The sequence below is a fragment of the Bombus terrestris genome, chromosome 11 (assembly GCF_910591885.1).
Source record: "Bombus terrestris chromosome 11, iyBomTerr1.2, whole genome shotgun sequence".
Taxonomy (NCBI): Eukaryota; Metazoa; Arthropoda; class Insecta; order Hymenoptera; family Apidae; genus Bombus; species Bombus terrestris.
Genome location: NC_063279.1, coordinates 8,914,650 through 8,937,521, shown reverse-complemented (window position 1 = coordinate 8,937,521; position 22,872 = coordinate 8,914,650). Strand labels below are relative to the sequence as shown.

The following is a 22,872-nucleotide window of genomic DNA, read 5'->3' as shown; positions in this document are numbered from 1 at the left end:
ATGATTCGCCCGAAATGCAAAGTCTCGAAAGCGAACGTACAAAAAAAAAGAAAAAAAAACGATAATAAAAAAAGTACAAAAAGCAAGAGAGCAAGAGTGAAATAAATGTCAGAAAACGGGTTTACGAGGGAACAACGTATATATACTCACCAAGGTCGGTGGACACGCGGTATAGTTAGGCGTCTCTCGAGCTCTGACCAGGATCGGAGCTACCTTGTCCCTGGTAAAGTCGCATGTGTCGAGGTGAGCTTGCACAACGGTGGCCAGGAGACGTTGCTCGTCCTCTAGCTCGGCCGCTACTGCCTTCTCTTGAGAACGGCTGTGGGAGCTTTGCTGCATAGCAGCCAGAATCCTGGCCTTCTCGCGCTTGGGCACACGGCCGAATCGCACCGCTATAACCAGAAACAACACGAATGGCCAACGATTAGACACCGACGAGAATCAACGAGACGAACGAGACGGTTCGATTTGGTCAGTGGTAAGCAGAAGGAAGGACACGTCGATGAATAGTTAATGCGATCAATGAATGAATCATGCAACGGACACGGCGTGTCGGGCTGCGTCCCGCGGCCTTCGAGCGCTTCTGACACGCGCGCAATTACGAGGAAAACTGGTACGCGTCTCATTTCATGAAACACCCTCGCGTTTTCTTATTAATACTCGTTCAACGTCAAGGGAAGCACCACTGGTTCATAAAATAACCTTTGATTTATTTTATGTGCTTCTGTATATTTTTACATTTTCTCTTTTTTTTTTTTTTATTTTTGTATTACGTATCACCGCACCAGATATATAGTTAAGGCTAGCACATGTTTCGCATATTATATTTCAGACAGGTGGATAAATGTCCTAATGCGTACACACGATCTGCACTAGGTATATAAAAAAAAAAAAAAGAATCGAGAGGGGAAAGCGCACGACTTTCTCGCGCGCGAGAAACGAAAGTGGCGGTTGCCTTGGCCTTGCGTTACGAATCCTTCCTCCGTTAGAAAGTCACGAGAACGGGTCGACGGGTGGAGGGTCGTGAAAGGGAAACAACGATATTTCGATAACACTCTTTTGTTAAAAAAAAAAAAAAACGTCTCTTCTAGAACACCTACGTGCATTGTGATAGTTGACAACTCCGTTGAGGATTCCTTTCAATATAGGTAACTCGTCTCCCATGACGGTCGAGGAAAAACGATCGAGTGGAATGCTCGATCCCTTAATCGCGTCTGCGGCGTGTAGCTTTGGAGCGAACTGCACCGCGCACCAAAATTAATCTCCCATTGGCACGATCACTATGGGTCGACGTTCGCGCTGAATTCGTTCGGCACAGCATACACGCGACTTTTTTTATACAATTACGAATGTTTTCCTCTTCTTTTCTACCCTTTCTGACGCTTTTATATTCTTCGTATATTTATTTGGAATGGATTGTAATCCGTTTGATGGCTGACTATCGGCTAACTATCGTGGCTGCCGCGAGTCACTCCGACGAGGATCGTGTTATGTGGCGCGGCGTGGACGGCGCGCCGCCAGACACACGGCTGTCTGGTTCGCACACGGGCGGGCAAAGAGTTCAAGAAAGGAGCGCGACAGTACGACGCGTGCAAACGCGAGACAGCATCACAGCCGACTGAGTGATGTTCCGCGGGTTGCGTTCAACAGCCCCTCCACTTATTCAGCCATCAACGACTCCCACCACCGGCCACGATTGTGGCCTTTGCCGAGCCTTTGGCCTTGAACTTGGTTTCAGCGACAGCCGCACGAGGCGTACCGCCGACCTATATATACTATATAGCGAGCGAATGTACACGGTGAGCGTAGCGGCCAGCAAGCACACTAAAAGAGAGGGTGTACGTGACTATGTATATACACGTATGTGTGCGCCTATATACACGTCCACACACACCGCTCTAGGTGTATGCTTCTTTCTTCCTTCTCTCTTTGTGTTGGTGTGTGAATGCGCGACAAAGAGCGGATTCTATTAGAGACAGAGTGAGAGAGAGATAGAGAGATAGAGATAGAGAGGGAGAGAGAGAAAGAGAGAGAGAGAGAAAGCAGTGAGACACTCTCTCTCATGTGCGCAGATGCGAAGTTCCTTTGCTGGGGGTAAGCTACCCTCGACGACCTTGGGCAACCCCTTGGCTCGCTGGCTATTTGCCCTGTCACCAGCTGCCGTCGTTGGACTTATCTGTTCACGGACGATCGATGTCTCTCCCGCTATCATCGGATGTCACGTCTTTTCGATTCGACAAAATTAACTTCCTATGGCAATATCTCTTGGAATTTGATTTCTCTTTATCTGTTTACCGATCGATCTGTTTACGTCTGCGTGTCTTAAATTCATTCGATGGAAAGAGCTGGTTAACGTGCTTGTAATCTGTTCCGGTGACTACGAGGTCATATCACGATCACGATTCATAACGCGTGGCCCCTTAAGTCACGTACAAATTCCACCGCTAGACAGCTGCAGACACCGGCTCTAATATCATGACGGTATTCTACCCGGAGATCATTCGCGAACGTCTAACTGTATTTTTTTCCCCTCTGTCATTGACGTCGATCGCTATCTAGAGTGTATCATGTACGTCGAATATGATTAACTCCTGACCGCGTCGATCAACGCAAAATTCCAGGAACTGTATCACTGTCGAGCGACGACAAAATCGAACGCAAGCACAGGAGCAGGTTCCTCGCCGAGCCTCCAGACGCAAATTGCCAGGCGGCCGAGTCGAGTCATATCTGTTTGGCGGGACTGTCTCGGACGAGCATGCGCTCGAACGCCAGGTGGCTCGACCGCGATAGGGGAAGTGGGGAGGAGGGAATGGCGCGCAGCCGTGGTGGGGGTAAGGCGATCGCGAAGGGGACGAAGTTCGCGAGGTCTCCGCATGGAGCGTAGCGCCACGCGACGGCGCGTTGTCGTTGCGAGACTCGTGGTAGGGGAAACTTCGACAAGGAGATCGAGTAAACCGCAGTAGGGGGAAGCGGGAGATGATCGTGATAGTGTACGCGACTGGTGAAGTAGTGGGGGCAACGTGGAAGGAGGTGGAAGGGTCACCGGGTACGTAGCGGCGAGTAGCGGTACTCTTTCTATAGACACGGAGTCGCATGCAAGGCGAGCAATGCCCGACTATTGACCCCGCGGCACGATCCATGCTGCTATCAGCGGGAGACTCGCTTTTCAAACTTTGACTCCCTTTGTCTGAATAAACTATGTACTCGACGTTTAATCAGCTCGATCGTTATCATTCAGACGATTCTTAACGGAAGATTGTTAACGTTAGATGACGATTGAGAGTAACTTATCAGAAGCGCGAATATGATTCTACGTATATGAAGTGCGAAGAGAATGTTCGAGAATCTTGTTTGTTATTTTTGGTCGAGACCGATTCCCGAAGGAGATACGGACGTTTATAGATCAGACGGCAGTGGATGCGTCCGTGGCGGGCTGCCGATGCTCCCGGGTCGTTGACCTCGGGTAGGTCTGGCCGTTGTCGGTCGAATCTACTCGCGAGCAGTTTCGCGGCGGGAAAAAGAGGTCATCGGGCTGAATCGGGTCCTGATGTTTCGAAAAGAAAGCAAGCTCGTGAGCGAGAGGGGCCTCGAGGGGAGTATATAATTGCAACTGCTTTCTCAAACGGCGAACTGGCCACTTTCGCCCATTGCGACACTCGCGCTGTGTCGCGGGGAGCGGCGTTACGCAAACGGTCAACGACCCGCCACTCTAGATTTTAGAAACTACTTTTTTTGGGACAAACGTGCGTGTTACGCGATCACGAGTTCGTTTATCGAGAAAAGATATTTGGTGCTTCTGGTACGGTGATACGTTTCGTTTCTCCATTAAGTTTATCTTTTCGCGAGTTTACTACGATGACATTGTTAATGTTAACTATACCACGATATGACGAAACTTCTGGAGCAATTATTCGTTAGAGATAGGGAAATTGCGGGTAACATTGTAGATATAGAAAAATATACTCACCATCACGACTCATCCCGACAGCGATACACTTTTTGAGACGGCAATACTGGCAGCGGTTCCTGTTGATACGCAGGATGCTGCACTGTTGATTTTTCGTACAGGGTCGGTACTGGATCTTCTGCTGAATGCTGCGCCGGAAGAATCCCTGCGAATCACCAACGAAACCCTCGTCAGTTTGGCCGTCACTGTCCGAGGAGGACCCCGACGAGCAATTGGTCCCCGTACGCGGGGTGGCCACGTCACATTCGCACAAGCACCCCATTAATTCACCCAGACAGATTTGTATTCTCTATTTCACACGTTTCTTCCCTCAAGAATGATCGCGTGTCTTTCAGCACGCGCACTGATCTCTCTTTCTCCTCCTCCTATATTATTATTCACAGTACGTATCAACGTGATTAGCAACGATCAAAGAGAACTCGCGAGCAAAGCGGACAAGTCCAAGAAACTTTGCTGTATCTCGCGTGTCACAGTCCTGTTCGAACGATTCACTGAAACGTCGTCGATGAAACGACGTGAAAAACGATGCACGCGTCTCGAACCACCAAACTCACCAGCGAATCAAGCGTAACTGTTCGCTTGTATGATATCATGCGAGACTCGGAACGCGAGTTTTCGGCGGGGGAAAAAGAAGCGACCGTTTGTATCGAAGCTTGGCTGTGGACTGGCTCTTTCTAGCACAGAGAGCATAGAGCCTCGGCACATTGCCTCTGGCTCGTCGAGGTGGGGGACACTCTGACCCAATTCCCGGACGTTCACCCGCAGTTCACCGCGTGAAAGTGAGAGTCCCCCTTGCGCGCACTCTACCTCGCCTCGTCGCTCTCTCTCTTTCTCACTCGTATTTCCACTCCCTCTTTCTCCTTCTCGCTCTTTCTCCCGATCTGTACGTCTCTGTCCCGTTTTGTCTCTGTTCCCTGTCCCGTTCGCGCGTGCTGGCAAACCCTCGATATATATCGCGCTCCTTGTCGGTCGAATGCGACCATAGAGGCTCGCGCGCGCTTCGAACGCTCTACTAACGGGTTCCTTCCCTCCTCCTCCTTCTCCTCCTCCTCCTCCTCCTCCACCACCATACCGTCACCTCGCTGCGTTCTGCAAGGAACCACCCTCTCGAAAACTGTTTCTACCCTCCCGTGTATCCCTGATACTCTCCTCGAGAGAAGAATGTCGACGAATAAACGCGGGAACCCCTCCTTTTTTGATATACACACACACGGTCAACCCTAACTATGCGCCCTTTTTCGGGGGTTCGTTCGCTTTTTCGACCGGCATACGATGATTCCTTTGCACCGGAAAGGGTGAATAACCCCAGCTTCATCGATCCATCTCTGCTCCGTTTGTTTGAACTTAAAACCAACATAGAATCTCCATAAACTGTATCTTTTTATTTCAACGAGTCTTGCCGAGTGAACGTAAACAAACGATAATAAAACGAACGTATAATACGAAGAATAAAATGGCACGATACGATGGATGAGAAAGAAGCGGTCGGAGATTGTTCAGTTGGGTCGGTTTTTCATGCAGCAGCCGCTAATTGAGAATGAGAAAAGAGGTAGGTCAGGGCGGAGGAAGTTCCCGGCCGCGTATCGGTCAACGACCTCGCGGAGCAGTTACGTAACGAACGACGCGTGGAACGTCGTCGTCGTCGTCGGCGGCGTCGACGGCGTCGTCGTGTGTCGTCGTCGTATCTTCGGGCCTTCGCTGTACTGTCAGAGGCGCAGGCGCGCGGGCTCGTGTGCATTGCACGTATGCGTACGGAATTGGCGACACACTGTTGGTCGTCAAGTGACTCTCTCGTGACGTCAGACACGCGACCTCGCCTACCTCAACTTCGTGCACGGACCAAAGAGAGAGAGACAACGAGAGAACGATGTACCGTTGCACCTCCGCGCCCGGCCTGTCAATCGGTGCACGCGTTCGATGCAAGTCAATGAACTGTCAGCGTTGCCAATGTTAAGCTTCCCTGCCGTCGATCGACGACGTTGTCCCGGCCAGCTTTCCGTTTGAAATCCTCTCTCTGCCTTCGACAACCCGGGCCAATGAACCCTGCTTCGCGTTTGTTTTCTACGAAACGCGGCTCCGCGCTTTACCAGGTCACGAATTCGTTGCCTCGGGATTACACGACGATTAAATGTCTACTTGCATAGGTATTAATAGAATCGGTTTGTCATGGGGCTTTTTAGTTTAGGGGGCACGTACATGGTGACAGATATTAATAGAATTGGTTTTGTATCAGGCTTTTTTGACTTAGAACAGTAAAGGTTGATGAAGATGTTTTTGGTTTGGGGATAAGAGGAATTTTCTGTAAGTTAGGTTAAGGGAGATTAGATAAAGTAATGAGCATGATAGTGTATCGTAGTTTTGTTACGATTTATCAAGGATTTTTTCTGGCGAATTAAAAACCGATTAATATCCAAGCGATGAGATATTTTGATCTAGTTTGATATTCTTTATCCCCAAGTTCTAATTTAAATTGGCGCATATGATAATTGAAAGAGTCTATATTAAACCTACTACGAAGATCTTCTTCAAACATTTAAGTGTCACAATCAACGTAGAAATCGACGATCGTTAGAAAAAGAGTAAAAGACTAATCAATATTAAGAAATGTTGCCGACATAAACGACTCTGTTTGGTAATTTTTTTAGAAACTGGAGGCTGGTCGAAGGAAATTTCACAGGAGTTTAGGAGATTAGGAAGGGACAACCGGAAGCTGTTATCGGGCGCGAGCTGGTATCGCGGATGCCCGGACGAGGCCAGCAACCCCTGCTGAACCCCTTTGCTTGGCGGGAATCCGGCAGAGGTGGAACCAGCATTGAGGGGTGGAATTGTGGGAGAATGCGGTGCATCGATCTCTCAAACTCTGTGCATTCCCCCTGACGGGTCAGAGGGCGACTACCTTTGCGTGTCGTGCTCCGACTTACGTGAGTTGGCGCACGCGCCACCATTGTGTCACAGCCACGGAAAATGCAAACAGATCGCCACGTCGCGTCGTGATCTTACCCTGCAATCGACGAAAACTTAATCCTGCGGAATATCTAGAGTAGATACAACGTTGAACTAAATCTAGCTAATTTTAGCGGATTTATTTCAATATTCGTTCGAGCTCGTTAAGATTTACGAAAAGAAACGATTTGTACAAATAAAATCACGTTGCATTGTGCTATAACGTAAACCCGTCCTGTCTTTACATATTAAACACATATATCGAAATTATAACATATAGAAAGTTCGTAAATGTTATTTTGACGGTTGATTACAAAGAAAAATCGGAGAAATTTTTCGAAAAGTACGAACAAACTTTCATCCCTTGATTAAGACCCTACATACAACTCTCTGACACAGATTTACACTTTCCAAATCTCGCGATAGTAGCTAACCCCTACGTTGACACAGCTAGCCAACAGAATTCCAAAAAGTGGCCCGCCCTAATCGCCGAAACTTTCGCTCGAGAAAGTTTCTCGTTGCTCAACGGATCCCGGCATCTCCAGAAATCCCACTTCCACGATTACTCTACTCTCCGAAAAAAAGTGCATCCACCCTCCCGAAAGAATTCGCACGCGAGGCGTTAACCCTGTCGAAAGACCTCGAGTGTCCCGCGTCACGTTCACCGGTTGTGTTCGCTTTTATTTTCCGCGAAAGGAGCGAGTTCGCGGCTCGGCTGGCTGGCCGACGTGCATATGCATCGGTGCACGCGTGCATACATCGAGATGCGAGTCTATACAGATGTAGGTAAGGAGAGTGTGGGATATACACACGACGTGGTCGCGGGGCCAACGACCGGAGCGCGCGACCGTACCTCCGTGGTGGGGGGTGGAACGTTCCTTTGGGTGGGAGAGGGGGTGTCCTGGTAGGGGAAGGTGAGTGTATCTGCTCCCACGGGCGAACTGCGGCCAGGGGGCCAACGAAGACGGGAAACGAAGAACAGGGAAACACAGAGGGAAAGAGAGAGGGAGGGGGAGAGAGAGTAAGAGAGGAGAGGAGAGATGCGACAAAGAAAGAGGAAAAGACAAAGAGCGAGATAGAGGTACGTACAACGAGTGATACCGTGGGTTAGAAGGAGAATTGGTGGGGGAAGGGAGAGAGGACAGGACACGAAACGGAGTAACGGTGACGTACATAATGCGCGCGCCCGTGCGGGCGCATGCGCTCTCGCTCGAAACGGCGCGACACTCTCTGCTCTGCTCGGGGGCATTAACCGCTCACGCGCGCTCGCATCGATGCGCACCTACGACCCCAAGAATTCGCAGCTCGCTTGCTCGTTCGCGACTGCCCGGACACCGATATGCTTGATCGCTCCGTGGTACCGATCACCGAGGTCAGAGATGATGCTGGTCGTCCACGAGCGGGTGAATGCGCCAGAGGTACTTGGTATGGAAAATTGAGAAGAGGGAGCAAGTTTTGATAGGAAGCTGGTTGGGAAACGCTTTTTGAGATGAATTCTTCTTTAGGTGATTCGTTGTCAGGTTTTCTATGCCGTTTCTAGGTCGGATATTTAATAATAAATAAGATAAAGTACTAGGTTTTCGTAAGAGTTGCTGGTAAAGGGGTTGGAAAGCATAAGATAGAATCTATTAATTGATTTATCTTTCTGATCGTAATTAAACTTTATTGTTTGTGCGATCGTAATTTTAGGACGATATATGTTGGTTTTAATATTATGGACATTTTTATATATGTAGCTGAAAGCGATTTGTATCAAGGGGGAAAAATATATGTTACAATTGTGGTATCGGATATTCTAAAAGAGATGCCAGATAAGGAAGAATCGAGAATCTGGTAAATTCAGTAGAAGCGTCGAAAAGAAATGGTGCCGTTGGCCGACCAGCTTTTATACTCTCGTTTGACCTCGAACAGTTCGCTGCTCTATTCCCCGGGCATCGATACCAAGGAAGTCGATCGCCGAGGTCACCACTCGAACTATTTTCCGTTTCCACGACGCTCGAGATTTTGTCACAGATCGCTAACTAAACCAACGCTGTATCGAATAAATAAGAGCACTTGCAATTTCAGAAATCAACAATCCAATCTACCTACATCGGTTATTCGAAAATGAACTCGACTTTCTTTACTTCTTAATTAGAAATTGAAATAGGAATTTTACTGAAGTATAACGCAAAAATTAAAAATATTCTATTGCTCTTTAGAGTTGTCACAACATAATTGTACGAAATAATAATAATCATTCAAAACATAAAACAAGTCTGTATCAAATGAAATTTCTTTACAATTGTCACACGATTCTACAAAATTTTTCCGATTAACCAATCGCATCTATCTTAACAAATCAAATCCCTACATCATCCAAACGAAATTTGAGAAAAAGGAACGAAACGCAAGAGAAAGATTAGCCTACATTTGATCCCCAATTCCTCATCCACATCCCCAACAACTGTGTCACTGGAGTGCAGTGCACCCCAAAAAATCACCGGCCGATTAGCCGCGAAGAAACATGCCCCGGCGAAACGGCTGTATAGCGTGGGGTGTCGTGTTTCACGGGGTGGCTTTATCGGGCGTAGAGGAGCGTGACGTCCGATTCCGCGCGGCGGGGCAGCGTTATCTTGAAACGCGCTGCCGCTTCGGCCGGCCGGAGATACCGAGTCGAGCGAACACCTACCACGATAATAAGCGGCTGACCCGATTCTAAAGTAGATGCACCGGGGTCAGTAACCCCAACCGAGCACCGAAATACCCGCGCAATCAAATGAAAATGAGATCACGACTCGTTACGACATCAAAAATGACGGTTAGCCGAGAGGGAGGTGAAGAAAGAGGAGGATGGACGAGGAGGTGATGGAGGTGGTTTGAGAAGGAGGGAAAAGGAGGAGAGGAGGTGCAGCAGACGCAGGAGAGCGAGAGGAGTAGTGGGGGGTTTGGGAGGGATCTGGAGGGGAAACGATGAAGATGGAAGGGGGCATTGGGACGGAGGGGGGAGGAGGGAACAAGCGTGTGACGTAACTGGCTCGGGGGTCGACGACCGGAGGGTTAATGCACCGGTCGCCTGGTTTCAACCCTCCGGAAAAAGAGTCGACGCGCACCTCCACCGTTGATTGCCCCGCCGCCCGCGCCAGTCAGATTTAAAGAGGAACGTCGACGCAAAAATAAAAACGAGAAATCTCGCACTCCCTCCCCCACAGAGAATTGTCTCGCTTTTCAGAGAGGCTTTTGCCTCTATCTTTCGATATCCTGCACGTGGCTTTTGGAGAAGAACGGTTGAAGTGAAGTATAACAACTCTGATATGCGAGTATGGTTGGAGTCAGAAAAACAATTTCCTTGATGAATTTGGAAATGCTCGAGTTAAAGATGGGAAAGTTAGGTTTGGTTGGTGTAGGAAAGGGTTAAAAGGGGTTGACGGGTGAAGTAGATAGACATATCTGTATAGGGGAATAAGATTAGAGGGATAAGTATAGAATGACATAGCAATCTAGGGGGTGGGTTGATTAGATTCGGATGAACGTTTCGTGAATCAAGCCGGTTACCCGCTTCGCCGGAATGCCGTGACTTTTATCGCGGTTTTATCGCGCGCGCTGATTGCGGCGCCGCGAATCTCTCGTGCTGTAAAACTGAGCCCAGGTCAGTGACGCGTACACGAAAAGTGTCGTGGGGGGCAACGGCCTGGGCGAGATATCTGGGCCAGTGCGAGCCACACGCCGGGCGCCATCTTCGCGTCACTTTTTCCATCCCGAAAACATGGGGCACTAGTGACCTAGCCTACTATCCAAATCTTTCTATCCAAGTGTATCCTAATTATACCATAAAATATATTACCTACAATCTTCCCTAGAAAAGCTTGATTTATGGGGGTCTATGTATACGAATATCCTCTAAACTTTGATCCTAACCTTAAGCAGATTTAGATTTCGGCAAGACCTCGTAAAACTGCGAGACTGGAACAACTCAAGAAACTCAGGGGCCGAGGAAAAGTAGCTTGTGGCCAGCGGTATGGCGAAATAGTGCAACAGCAGTGCGACCGAGCGACCTAGTCTTAAAGATATCCAACACTCTTCCGCGTTCTCTTCCCTTTCCACCGCTGATCCCTCGCTGCGTGTTCCAGTACCTATAAGACGGTCTCTACCGCTAGCGGCTAGGTCACTCGACGTCGACTCGTTTGCCGTAAACTGCCTGTGTGTTACGCCACGGCCATAAGTTACTGACCCAGTCAACCCAGCCCGAGACTCTGCTCACCTCTTCTGATCGTTCTCTTCACCAGGGATGTGAGATCAAGGTAGGGGACCCTAAGAGAGTCTAATTCTTGATCAGATATTGTCCAGAAGAATGGTCGATTCGATTTGTTCCATTTCGAGAATCTAGTCGAGGTAAAATGCAGTCAGCAGGGGTTAAGAGATACTTTCTCTTCTTCGTGGTCGGCCGCCATCATCTCTTTGACTTTTCGGCGGTCCTGCCAAGTCACTCTCTCTTTCTTTTTGTCCGAACACCGAACAAACGACTCTGAGGTGTCTTTACAAGATTATCTAGGATTCAGCAGATTGACTCAGTCATCATCGTACTATTTGGGAAGATTATAAATCCAGAAGCTTTAAACTATCTTTTCAAATACTGATCGAATCTACATAGGATTGATCGATTAGTTTGGAGAAGATTAATTTTGTTATTGGAAATCATCAATTATAAATGTCGAAGATAAACTAGAAACGTTGGACTGTATCTGGAATGCATCTACTAAGTGTTTCAATTTATATTATATACATGGTAAGACAACTTATAAATTAAGCAGATGTCATACAAGAACGAAATCATCAGGTCGACGGACGAAGAAGATCTGCGAGCACTGGCGCACCGGTTTACAACACCTGGCGGAGTATCCCTCACCACGCGTCTCTAATCGAAGTGGAGGGGATATAATAGCAAGAGTGGGGGTAGCGTACTGCCACTTCCTAAAACGAATTCGCGGCCTGTGCTGCCCCCACCACGTGCCTCCTTGAAGTCGCACAATGACGAGCACGAGGACGTTGGCCTTCGCGGGGCGTAATTATCAGTCTCGAGGGAAACGATTTACATTCGATTCGAGGTTTCGCGAGGAAAGAATTCTTCTTTCGAAGTGCCACGTTAAAACGACTATATTCTCTCCAACGATGAATCATTTTACTACGAAATATTTTTGACGAACTTTTTTACACTAGAATTCCCAATGATACCGAGAAAAGGGACTTTTCCTCTCCTCTTTTTCTTTTCAATTTTAAATGGCCGACAGAGGGACGAGTCGATTCGAATCGAAAGAATAGAAGAAAGCTAGACAAGCTGGACAGGAAGTTGCACGGACGGATGTGCATTCTTCGCGTTGCACGTACCTGCCCTAAAATTCGGCCACACGAAAACCACCAACAGAAAACTGTCTTTAGGCGGAGAGAAACGGCTGTCTACCTGTCCCGGACCCTTCTCACGCGGAGGTTATCGTTCCACACAGAATTTCGCCACATTTTCCGCTCCTTTTGCGTAACCGCCTGCGAAGCTATTGTACGAACTCCGACCTTTCTCGTATTCCAAAAAAATCTGATCGTCGAATGTGTTATTCTATCCGCTTTTCCTCAAAAGTCAGGCTAAATCTTTTCCAAGAAATTTATCTCGTACATTCGAAATATTTTTATATATCTTCTGTATCGTAGAAATTTATAAATTCTTTCTCGATAGAAAAATAAAATTGGAAGATATAAATGACATATATATTTTTAATAATTTCGATCAATTTGGATGGTCTTCTTATATGCCCTATGAATCATTGTATACAAGAAAGAATATCGCAATTGATCAGGAATTAACGCGAATAATACTTCGAATGTCATTTCTCTGACCAGAACTCTCGATATAGAGATCGTCATATGGATGGAAGAAAAGAGACCTTGGCAAGATTTTTCATCCACGAGGAAAGGTTGCCCGGTTGAGGAGGCAACGTCAAGGACCAGTTCGAACGTCTCGCGATTTCCGCGTGCACAAGGTCGAGCAACGCCGGGTCGATAACTTCTCCGTAGCCTTGGTCACATCGTACATTCACATTCAAACTCCGTTCACTTCCTGGTCACATCGCGTTACGGCCCCACATTGTCGATACTTTTCACAGTACTCGTGGATCAATGCTAAATTCGTATTTATGTATTTCAAAAATCCATTATTCCAGAAATCTTGAAGAGATCGAGTAAAAAGTATCGAAAATGTCGGCGACACTCGTTGCGATATTCGTTCAAACGATTTTCAGATCATTTTATAATTTTTGTACGAAATGTTGGAAGAAAAAAAAGGAGTTCCAACGGAGAAGTTCGAACGCCAAGTCGAGTAAGCAAATATTTTTGAAAACGAAACCGGATCGAAAAGCGTCGAACGAAATATGCGAAGTATACGCGGATTTGTATTGTGTATCGAGTTCGAATTTCCACTCACCTTGCATCCCTCGCAGGAGTGTACCCCATAGTGAAAACCGGACGCTTTGTCCCCGCAGACACGACACAATACCGTGGTCCCGTCGAATTCTGCAAGAGAACAGAAAAAAAAAGAAATATAGATTACGCACTGTGATTTCACTAGCACAATATGTATATAACGTGGACGTGTAACGTGTCGGGTTCACGTTGCTCTCCACGTGGCGGATAGCGCGCGTCTGGGAGGAGAAAGGTGGGAGAGAAAGAAGAACACTTTCTCCTCTCTCGCGGTGGGTTACAGCATCGGCGTGTTACAACTTTCTGCTTTCACTCGACTGTCACGATGCACGATCGTTTTTCAGTTCCACGAGATCCAAAGCAATTGGATCTCCTTATACGTATTGATGCAGTTGAACCTGACCGAGATTTAATTTGTCGAATTTTTTTTAATTAAATTCAGACGTTAGTTCCCGACAGAAAGTATTGGAAGATGAGTTTGGTAATAGAATTATGCGTAAACGTGTCTTTTTATTTTATCCTTGAGCAATTTTTTCATTTTTTTTCTTTTCTAATTTTTCTTCAATTAGTGGTTCCGAGTCGTACCTATGTTCAATTCGGGCTCAGGTTTTGCTGACGAAACGGTAGAGTCCATGGTAGGCATGTTTGGGCTGAGATGATGGGGTAACTGAGCCACGTGATAAGGGCTTGACATGCCCTGAGAGACACAAGACATGCGCGATACACTGGACGTGCGGGAGCCATGCGACGACATGCTCGAGATCGGCGATTCCGGTGCCGGTGACGTCGCCATCGTAGCCTGTGCGCTGCTATCCGGGGTCAGGATCATGGTGTTTGTCTATCGTTCGATCACAATAACGAATCCAGAATATCTTAGATTTTTCGATGTATCATCCACTTGGCACGGCACTGCACTGAGCCGAGGACCGACATCAGTTCACTACATGTTCCCTCGGTATCACTGACTAATAATCACTAACTCACTTCTCCTCGATATCACCAAGAAAAAAAAGCGCTGCTCGAAAAATCTACGTAAGAAACGAATTCCTGTCTGCTTTCTTCTCTCTTTATCTCCAAGTCTGTTTATCGTGTAATGCACAGAAGTCGATCACGTGATCAAGTAACGTAAGGAACTCGACTGGCCGGGGGAGTGAATCACACTAAGGGAAACTGACTCTGGTTTGCCGAGAACCTACCGGAACGAGGGGCAGGTGCGTTCTGTGGCGACCGACGAACACCTCGCCGGTGTTATACACTGCCGATAGAGTGGAATGAACGACCGGGTGGTGTACCAGACGTGAGCGAGGAAGGAACCACGAGCGGAGAGAGCCGGAGGAAACCGTGAGCGAAAGAGCGCACGTATCGGGATGGCAGAGAGAAGAGAGAGTGAAAGTAAGTGTTCGCTCGAGGGAGGTTCGCGTTGGTCTGGCTGGAGTTCGGCGCTGCCGAGTGTTGGTTACCTGGGGGCCGTGCAGCCCTTACTCGGAGCGACGCCGGTTTGTGGAGGGGAGGGATTGATGTGGCTGCCTGCTTGCCAGGCTGCCTCGACCATCTACAATGTCTACGCCCTGGCTACCTAGTATGTAGTAGAGGACACACAGCGCACCGGTGCGCTCTTACAGAGAGCCCCCCGAGAGAGTTCATCGTATTTTCAATGCTGGAGGTCACTGACAAGCGGCGGCTGCGGGCCCGGGCACCGGCGTCACGGGCCCAACCAATCGCGTAGCCGCACGCTGGGCCGCGTGTCCTCGCGATTGGCCGAAGCTTCGCCCCACTACTCGCCTCGGACCTCTACCGGCCGGCTCTCCTTCCTCCCATCGGAGGAAGTTCATCGGCCGAAACCTTGACTGAATTACCCCGCAGCAGCGGCCAAGGCCATGCGCCCTCTCGCTCGAGCCAACCAAGCCACAGTCCGTACACCTCTGTCGTTTCGCCTTCTGCCTTCTTCGTTCGTCTCTCTCTAACCTTGCCGGCTTCCTCTCGGCCTCTCTTCTGCTTTGCCCGAACCTCTTCTTTCTGTCTTTGTTTCCAGCGGAGACTACGATCCTCTACGCGACTCCTTGTCCCGTTTCATCCTTCGATTTCTATGTCCCTTTTTCTCATACATGTTAACTATATAGTTCTCGAGAGGCTCGTTCCATCTTCGATTTAGGCACATTGCGGGGTTTATATGCCTCTGTGTCGAGACGCTTCTTAATTGATCGATGTCAGTGTACTCTTTTAGAGACCGACGGTGAAAGGTAGCGGTGCTCAGGTAACTTATTCTTCGGACACATTATGTTTAATAGCCTTTCTGTATTTGGACAAAGCTTCTTTGGATATAATGGTTTTGACTAGCGAACGTGTGTATATGGTAGTGTCGGTTTTGGGACCACGCTTGATGTAATATCCGGTTACTCGAAATTCTTCGTTGTGGATCTCATTCATTAAAACGGATTTACGTATACTCGAAACACTGGAGGATCCGCATTCCCCTAACTTTCGAAGAACCGGTAAATCGACAAGTTACGAATTACAGATTAGAGTTTTCTTCTTTACAATCTTATAATCTTTCGTCGAGTAGTATAATCAGATAGCCCGCGATACGTGAAATTTCATTGGATTTTATTGCCGCGCTTGCCGCTATTATGCAACGGCATTTATTAATATCAGCGATTTATACTTGGTGACTCATCAAATTTCATTAATAATATCGATTCAATTGTATAGAACGGCCCTGAACTTTATCGCGAATATTAATTCACTCCCACTAGGCTGTTACTAGTTTCAATATTCTATCCTTTAAAAACGATACTCCGTTTCCTCTACGAGGTGACAGGGATTTCCTAGTCACCTACTCGAATCGATTGTTCGGAGCTGATACAAAATTCGGCAGCGTGTACACGCGGCAAGGCGAGAGCCCAGTTCCGATTCGAAGGACGATAGGCACGTGCGTGCTCACAGGCAAAAAACGTGATACAGGTTCGATGAACTTGCCGCCGTGCTACGCCGTTTTCGTTGCCTTGCTCGTAACGAAACTATCTCCAGATTTCGCACTAGCATTGGCCTTATCGTTTAGCGTCCTCGTGACTAGGCCACCGGCGATCGTGGAATTTTACGGCTGCGCTCGGATCGGTTTACCGCTGATCAAATGATTCGCGGGCGGCCAGTGCAGCGTCGTGCAACGCGCCATTTCCTTTCTGAATAGAACTACAGAACAGAAAAATTCGCTAACGTCTGTGCGATTGCTCGTTAGCGAAACTCTTCTATAACGTTCGCCGATTAATCGCGTCGTTTGCACCTTTCGTGATCTATCGCGTTCGAATCAACCCTCGGGTCGCTGCATTGTGCAACCACCCACGCGATCTACCTCTGCCACCTGTCCAATGACGAACACCTACGCGTTTCAACAGTGTATGCTTCGAACTTGACTTCCTTCCTTCTTATTGGATCAATGGCCGATCGTGACGATTCTGTTTTATAGATTTTAGCAAGGTGTTTAGTAAGAAATGTATTTATAATTGTTACGTCGTTATTGTTGAAGCAATTTATTGATATTATCAGCCGGTAAAGTATTGCGTAAGAGTACCGTGAAATTATCAAGAGCAACTGTTAGAGAACAAAACGTAAAGATGTGTTATTATAATTGTCTTGTCACTGTCTGGCTGTTTATAATATCGCACACTGCAGTAATTGTTTAAACACGAGACGATCATCACAGATTTTTTTCTTTTTACATCGAATGATCGAGAACAAAGTAGAATTTTATACTCGTAGCGATGAATTAAACGTTATCGAAATAGTAAACGTGGTAATAATCACATAAAAATCATCGGGAAAATGTTACGTAATGACAGAGGAGTAATTTAAAAAAGTTATGAGAAAATACGAAACTTTATTTACTCTTCCATAAGACGTGTCTACCTTTCATTTAAATATGGCATTCATATGTGCAAATTACAAATTGACGTATGTACATACGTTTTGAAATATTTCTGCCTTGTTCCACATAGTCTGGCATGCATATTCATTCACTTATTGGCGTAATTCAACCACATTATTTCAAATTGAGGTCATAAAATATCCTGACGAGGAGATTATATAAATTTACATTTCACGCGCTGAAAACGTCGAATCTAACTCTCACGTGGCTACTGCAACGATTTGAAGAACCATCCAACAAACTCGCCAAAGCTGGTGTCTGCTGATTCCCCTTTCTCGATTACAACGGCGTAACCCTACCTTCCATAAGAACCGGAAGTGTCTCCCATTGTCAATTCGAAATCCCACGAAACGGTAAGATCTAGAGCAAAGAAATACGATATTTTCGGGGAAAAAAGCTGCGGAAGGGCCGACTCGATGGTGACAATAAACTGGTAACCCAAACACAGGACCCTTCAACCCTTGCCTGGACACGCAACCCTTTTGCGGCGCAGATTCAGGCTCGGTCGAACGGTTTGCCCTCGTAAACGTTGCACCGACTTTTTTTCCTCTTGCTTTTGGCACGTTTATGCGTTTATGAGGCAGCAATAAACGGCAAACTTTCTCCTGGACGATGTGTGCACGACAGCCACTCGACCGGGAGTGGCTGAACGGTCGATGCAGCGACACAGAGGTGTCACAAGAACCGAGAGTTAACGTCCACCATCATCTACGCAATAATTTATTTTCATGATTTTATGGCGCAGCTATTACGAGCTATGACTCTCTGTCCCTCGTGTCGTCCACCGTGTCGACCTTCTTCGGCTAAAATTGCTTTTCCCTCTCTTTCTTTCATTCCTTTCGTTTCTTTCCTTCCTACAAGCGCGTCCTCGCCCGTTTATTCCTTTGTCCTTGTCCCACGTTGCTTTCAATTAGAATATCCCATATAACGAGAATAGTGGATGTCTCTGCTTAGTGGCTCCTTGCCCATGGTCGAATAACTGATGAACGAATTTTTGGGTCGTGCCGGACGATTGGTCTATTGGCCTCGTTGCGCGATTCGTGTCATAAACCAATTGTTCATTGGGTTGACAGGTTCTTGAGGATTATTTCGCTTAATCGTGATTGAACATCGAAGGCAGGACTTGATTGTACTTGGTTTGAATGGAAAGGACGAAGCGTATCATTTGTTTCGACGTGCATTGATTGAAAATATATTTGGCTATTTGAATATCTTCTATTGAATTTTCGAATAATTTCGTTGTTGTATTATAGAAGCTGCCTTATTCCGTTTGCTTTGTCTCAGCAAGGATAAGCTTCTTTTAAACGTTATTTTTCATTTGTTTAATCACCGTGGATAAAACGTGTTAAAACCATGGTCGAATATTTTTACGACCAACTGTGCGTGTTATATAAAATTATTTATTATATACAGTATAGAAGTATATACAGCAAATGTATACAAATTTCTGACCATCGATTTAATGATATTCGTAGTTTCGTCATTGGACGAATCCCAAGTATATTCGTAGCTTTTAATGCTTTGTGTTATCGTTCCAAAGGAAACGAGACGGTTCGTTTTACCTGTAAAACATTCGTTTTCCAAGCAATCTCATCCTTCACTAGGATCCAACGAATTTTTAATTGCAAAGCGTTTGCGGAAGATCATTCAAGAAATGCAAATTTATTCGTTAATTAATTCATTCGTTAAAGCAAATCGAAACAAAAGAGCGAAGAAGATCGGTTGATTGCATAAAATCCTTGGGTGAAAAAGCATCGAGCTTGGCTGGCAAATCGACGAGGTATCAACGGCAAAGTTGGACGGACCTCGAACATAATGGCCGGCGGCGACGGAGGTCAGACGAAGTCGTTTCCTTGAAATCGGCTAGCGACCTGCAGCGATACGCATTTATATGCAACGAATACACCATGGCCCTCGCGTGGTATCTATTTTTAATCGGTTAGTATAAAGCGATCGCACGTGTCGGCATTATTGGACTCCAACGAAGAATGATCGGAAAGACGTGCCAACAGAAAAAATAAAAATAGAAAACAAGAAAAATACTAGCCCGTCCCGAAAATTCCTATCGAGTTTAGCAAACGTATGGACATGCAAAATTTTAATTGTCTGTTTATTCCAGAAGATACGCGACACACTTTTTTTTATAATCTTCCAACATCTATCCATAATCTTTCATCAATTTTCAATACAACACGCTGTGGACTATTTGCAATTATTGCTTCAATGTTTTCATCGATGGCATGATCAATGGAGAGCGATCTTCAAAGTGTTTTTACGTATTCATATGTAAATTTAGGGGTTTGTGAATAGTTCTACGTAGATAGAGAATCTCCTGTTAGAAATATTGCATAATCTCATTTAGTGTTTCTGTGACGCTATTTCCTTTTCTACAAAATTTTAAAAAATAATAAAAATTCTATCTTCCTGCATCTTTAAAGTACCATAATTCTCAGAGTTGAAAATCATAAAACGAAATGATAAAACGATGAATAGTAATTTTAATTATACTTTTTTCCAAAGATGGCACTAAATTACATTAAATTTTACATATGTTCGGTAACTTTCATTTGTTTCGTCGCACTCGCGCATAATCTGTAAGAAATCAACGAGACAATCCCCAATCGCCCAATGTTAAGAAATAAAAAGAGAAAGATCTCTATTTTGCTAAGGCAGCAAATTAGGAAGAGGGGGGCGAATTAAAATTATTTATAAGAATTTACAAGGGTCGTGGACACGCGAGAATATTCTCAAATCATCGAGCAGCCACTTCCTGCCTTTTGTGCAGGGAATTGGATTCCACCTGCAGTTACTATTCGAAGCTAGTTATCCCGGTTGAACTAATTACGATAAGTATTCTTCGCCTCCAGAATATTCTCGTACCGTTGGCTAATTAAATTAATTGTTCGAATCATAGTTGGCTCATAGTTGGATATTAGCTGTTTCTAATTGTAAGTTAAAAAATTCTTAAATGAAATTGAATCGCTGAAGTTTCGAATTAGAGTACTGCGTGTAGTTGATAAAGTTCTGGATTCGATTAACCAACGTAGGCGGCAAAATTTCGAATTAGATCGCTCTAAATCGACGACAAAATTCCAAACCCGCCCACTTTATCGAGAATTCCAATCTCGATAATCCCGTGTATCATCGAAATACGTACTAGAATTCGAAATTCGATGATCCTAACTAGGCGAGGATTTTTCACGTACCACTGTTTTATCAATATGACCGGTTTTTTTTTTTAAACTCGACGAACAACAGAGTAAAATTTCGCAATTCGACGATTTTAACTTGAAGCGAAATTATAAATTCTATTGTTCGCTAACAAACTTCTCCCACCATTTCATATATGGAAATTAAGAATTTCCTGAATTAAGAATTTCAACGAACCTACACGTGGAAGATAATGAAACGTGAAATTCCATAATCTTCTGGATTTTGTCGAAAGAATTTCAAAATTTCAAACTCGATCCTATACGTATAATTGCCAGCTATAAATATTACAACAGCCACTCGTTGCATCCATTAAGAGCCCTAATAAATTTTACAATATTTAGTATTTTACATTAAAAGACACACACGAACAATACGAATGAAGCAATAACAAATTCGTAACAAAATACCTAGACGATAAATGCAGTGAAAGGTATACACAGTTTGCGCTAAATATCAGCCGATGTGCTAGTATCGTAATTATGGTCGTCAGTGTATCGCGAAAATAATGAAATAAAATTAAAAAGCTGTGCGATAAAATAATTGTAATAAAATAGTGAATAACGAAATTCTCTACATCTGCGAACTCTTCAGAGTATCTTCCAGCTCACTCCAAAATAAATTCTACTTTGAATCGCAACGTGGTCGGAGATTCCAGCGTTCGATTCAACAATAAGAGAGACATCGCGTCGAAAGCGGGTACGTGTCGCGTTCGCATAATCTATCGCGGCACCCGAGAAATTTATACGAACGATTATCCGGACGTGCGGTTGGTCGACGACCTCTAGAACGCGGTAGAAAACCGCCGTTTGCGAATTCATCGTCCTCCTTCGTCGTTCGTCCCTTCCGCGAATCTCTTCAACATTTCGACGTCATATGCCCACTGCTATCATCGTACGATCATAGGCCGCTAATTATGTTAATCGTCGCTTGTTTGTTGACCGAACTAGACGAGGAATGCGGTTCTCCAACGTCGGCTTCATTATTCCGGGTAATTGAATTTTCAGCCGAGCCACTGTATCAAACGATAGTTAAGGGAATTAATTGGAAAGTTTTACAGCAGGTAACCGGTAAGCCTAACTTTTTATTGCGAGAGAAAATCGTACGGATAAGTTTTCTGTCGCGTGTACGAATAATTATTAAATCGGTGTTGTTGTTATTGTTTGAAATAAATATAATCATGTGTAACAGATGTTTCGTTCGTACGTATAAGATTAATGGTTTTCAGCCAAGTGTTCCTATAAGCAATGGAATGAAATAAACGGATTAAATAAAGAGAGATCGTGCGAGTTAATAAGCTCGAAGAACCGAACTGCGAACGACAGATCGTTAAAGGAAAATCTGGTAGGCAGATTTCCTTTGTTTCCGTTAGAGTAGAATTTTTATTTGTATTAATTAATATCCGCAGTTATATAATATTATATAATTAATATACATTTACATAAACGGTAGGAATAAAACAATTACGAATGTGTTATTCGTTTGATTAGTAAGCTGGATGGATTTAATGTTTCGTTTCGACTACAAATTGCAATAACGGTGATAAGCGGTGTGTCTTTATTGCACAGTTAGAAGTGATATAACTGTCGAGGGAGGTAGGAAGCATTAAATTATCGACAGATAACACGGAGAACGAGATTCTGCGATGGAATGTCCGATGGTACTTAAATCAATCGTTGCTTTGATCGATCTCGCGTAATTTAAGTAGTTTAATTCGATTTGAAGATATGCTTTTCTATATAATTTCATTTATATAAAATTTATAGTGCAAAGTGGAATTTTAATCATTGCTGTTCCAGCTAATTCAAATTATATAATCACAATAGCGCTCCGTAACTCTCGTTGAATCAGAACTATCTACTTTTTATATCCATGTAAGTATACGTATCTACATTCATATTTACATTACACCGTATAATCTACCTTTACGTTTCACAAACATAATTTACATACAAACATATTCTTAATAAAGCTACGTATCACTGGATATTTGTGGAATATTTCAATATTACTATACCTCTATTCTTCCACAATTTATCATCCGCGTGTACGTGTATTTTTACTAATATACGAAAAGCAAAAAAAAAGAAAGATCTATAACGATATTAAAAAACGAGTGAAATACCAGTAGCATAATCTATCCGAAGTCTGTCTAAACGAACCCAGCGAACGTCGAGCACAATGGCGAGCGAAGGAAAGAATTGCAAAGTCGTTTTCATCGAGGGACCAGTGAACGTCTTGGTTAACGAGATCCAGCCCCGTAAACGGGAACGTTAATTGGCATAAACAATAAGCAGTAAACGCCACGCGAAGAATTCGTAGCGTTAGCCTGAGAAAGTTGAGACAATTACACACAGCTATGAGCTAAACTGTTTTTCCCGTAAGG

At 45.1% G+C, this 22,872-nt stretch overlaps 1 protein-coding gene across 5 annotated transcripts in view; it reads right to left on the bottom strand.

Moving 5' to 3' along the window:
- The window catches only part of LOC100644185 (nuclear hormone receptor E75), a 214,377-nt gene that overhangs the window by 6,106 nt on the left and 185,399 nt on the right, over nt 1-22,872 (bottom strand). For 3 of the 5 annotated variants that reach the window (XM_020865429.2, XM_020865430.2, XM_048410021.1), the window contains exons 2-4: nt 13,359-13,447; nt 3,968-4,112; nt 151-392 (exon numbers count right to left, since the gene is read on the bottom strand). In XM_020865429.2, the coding sequence (XP_020721088.1) occupies nt 151-392; nt 3,968-4,112; nt 13,359-13,447 (476 nt within the window). Of the gene's footprint in view, nt 1-150; nt 393-1,100; nt 1,702-3,967; nt 4,113-13,358; nt 13,448-13,939; nt 14,377-22,872 lie in introns of those variants that run through there. The other 2 variants (XM_003398942.4, XM_003398944.4) reach the window with 2 other exon arrangements.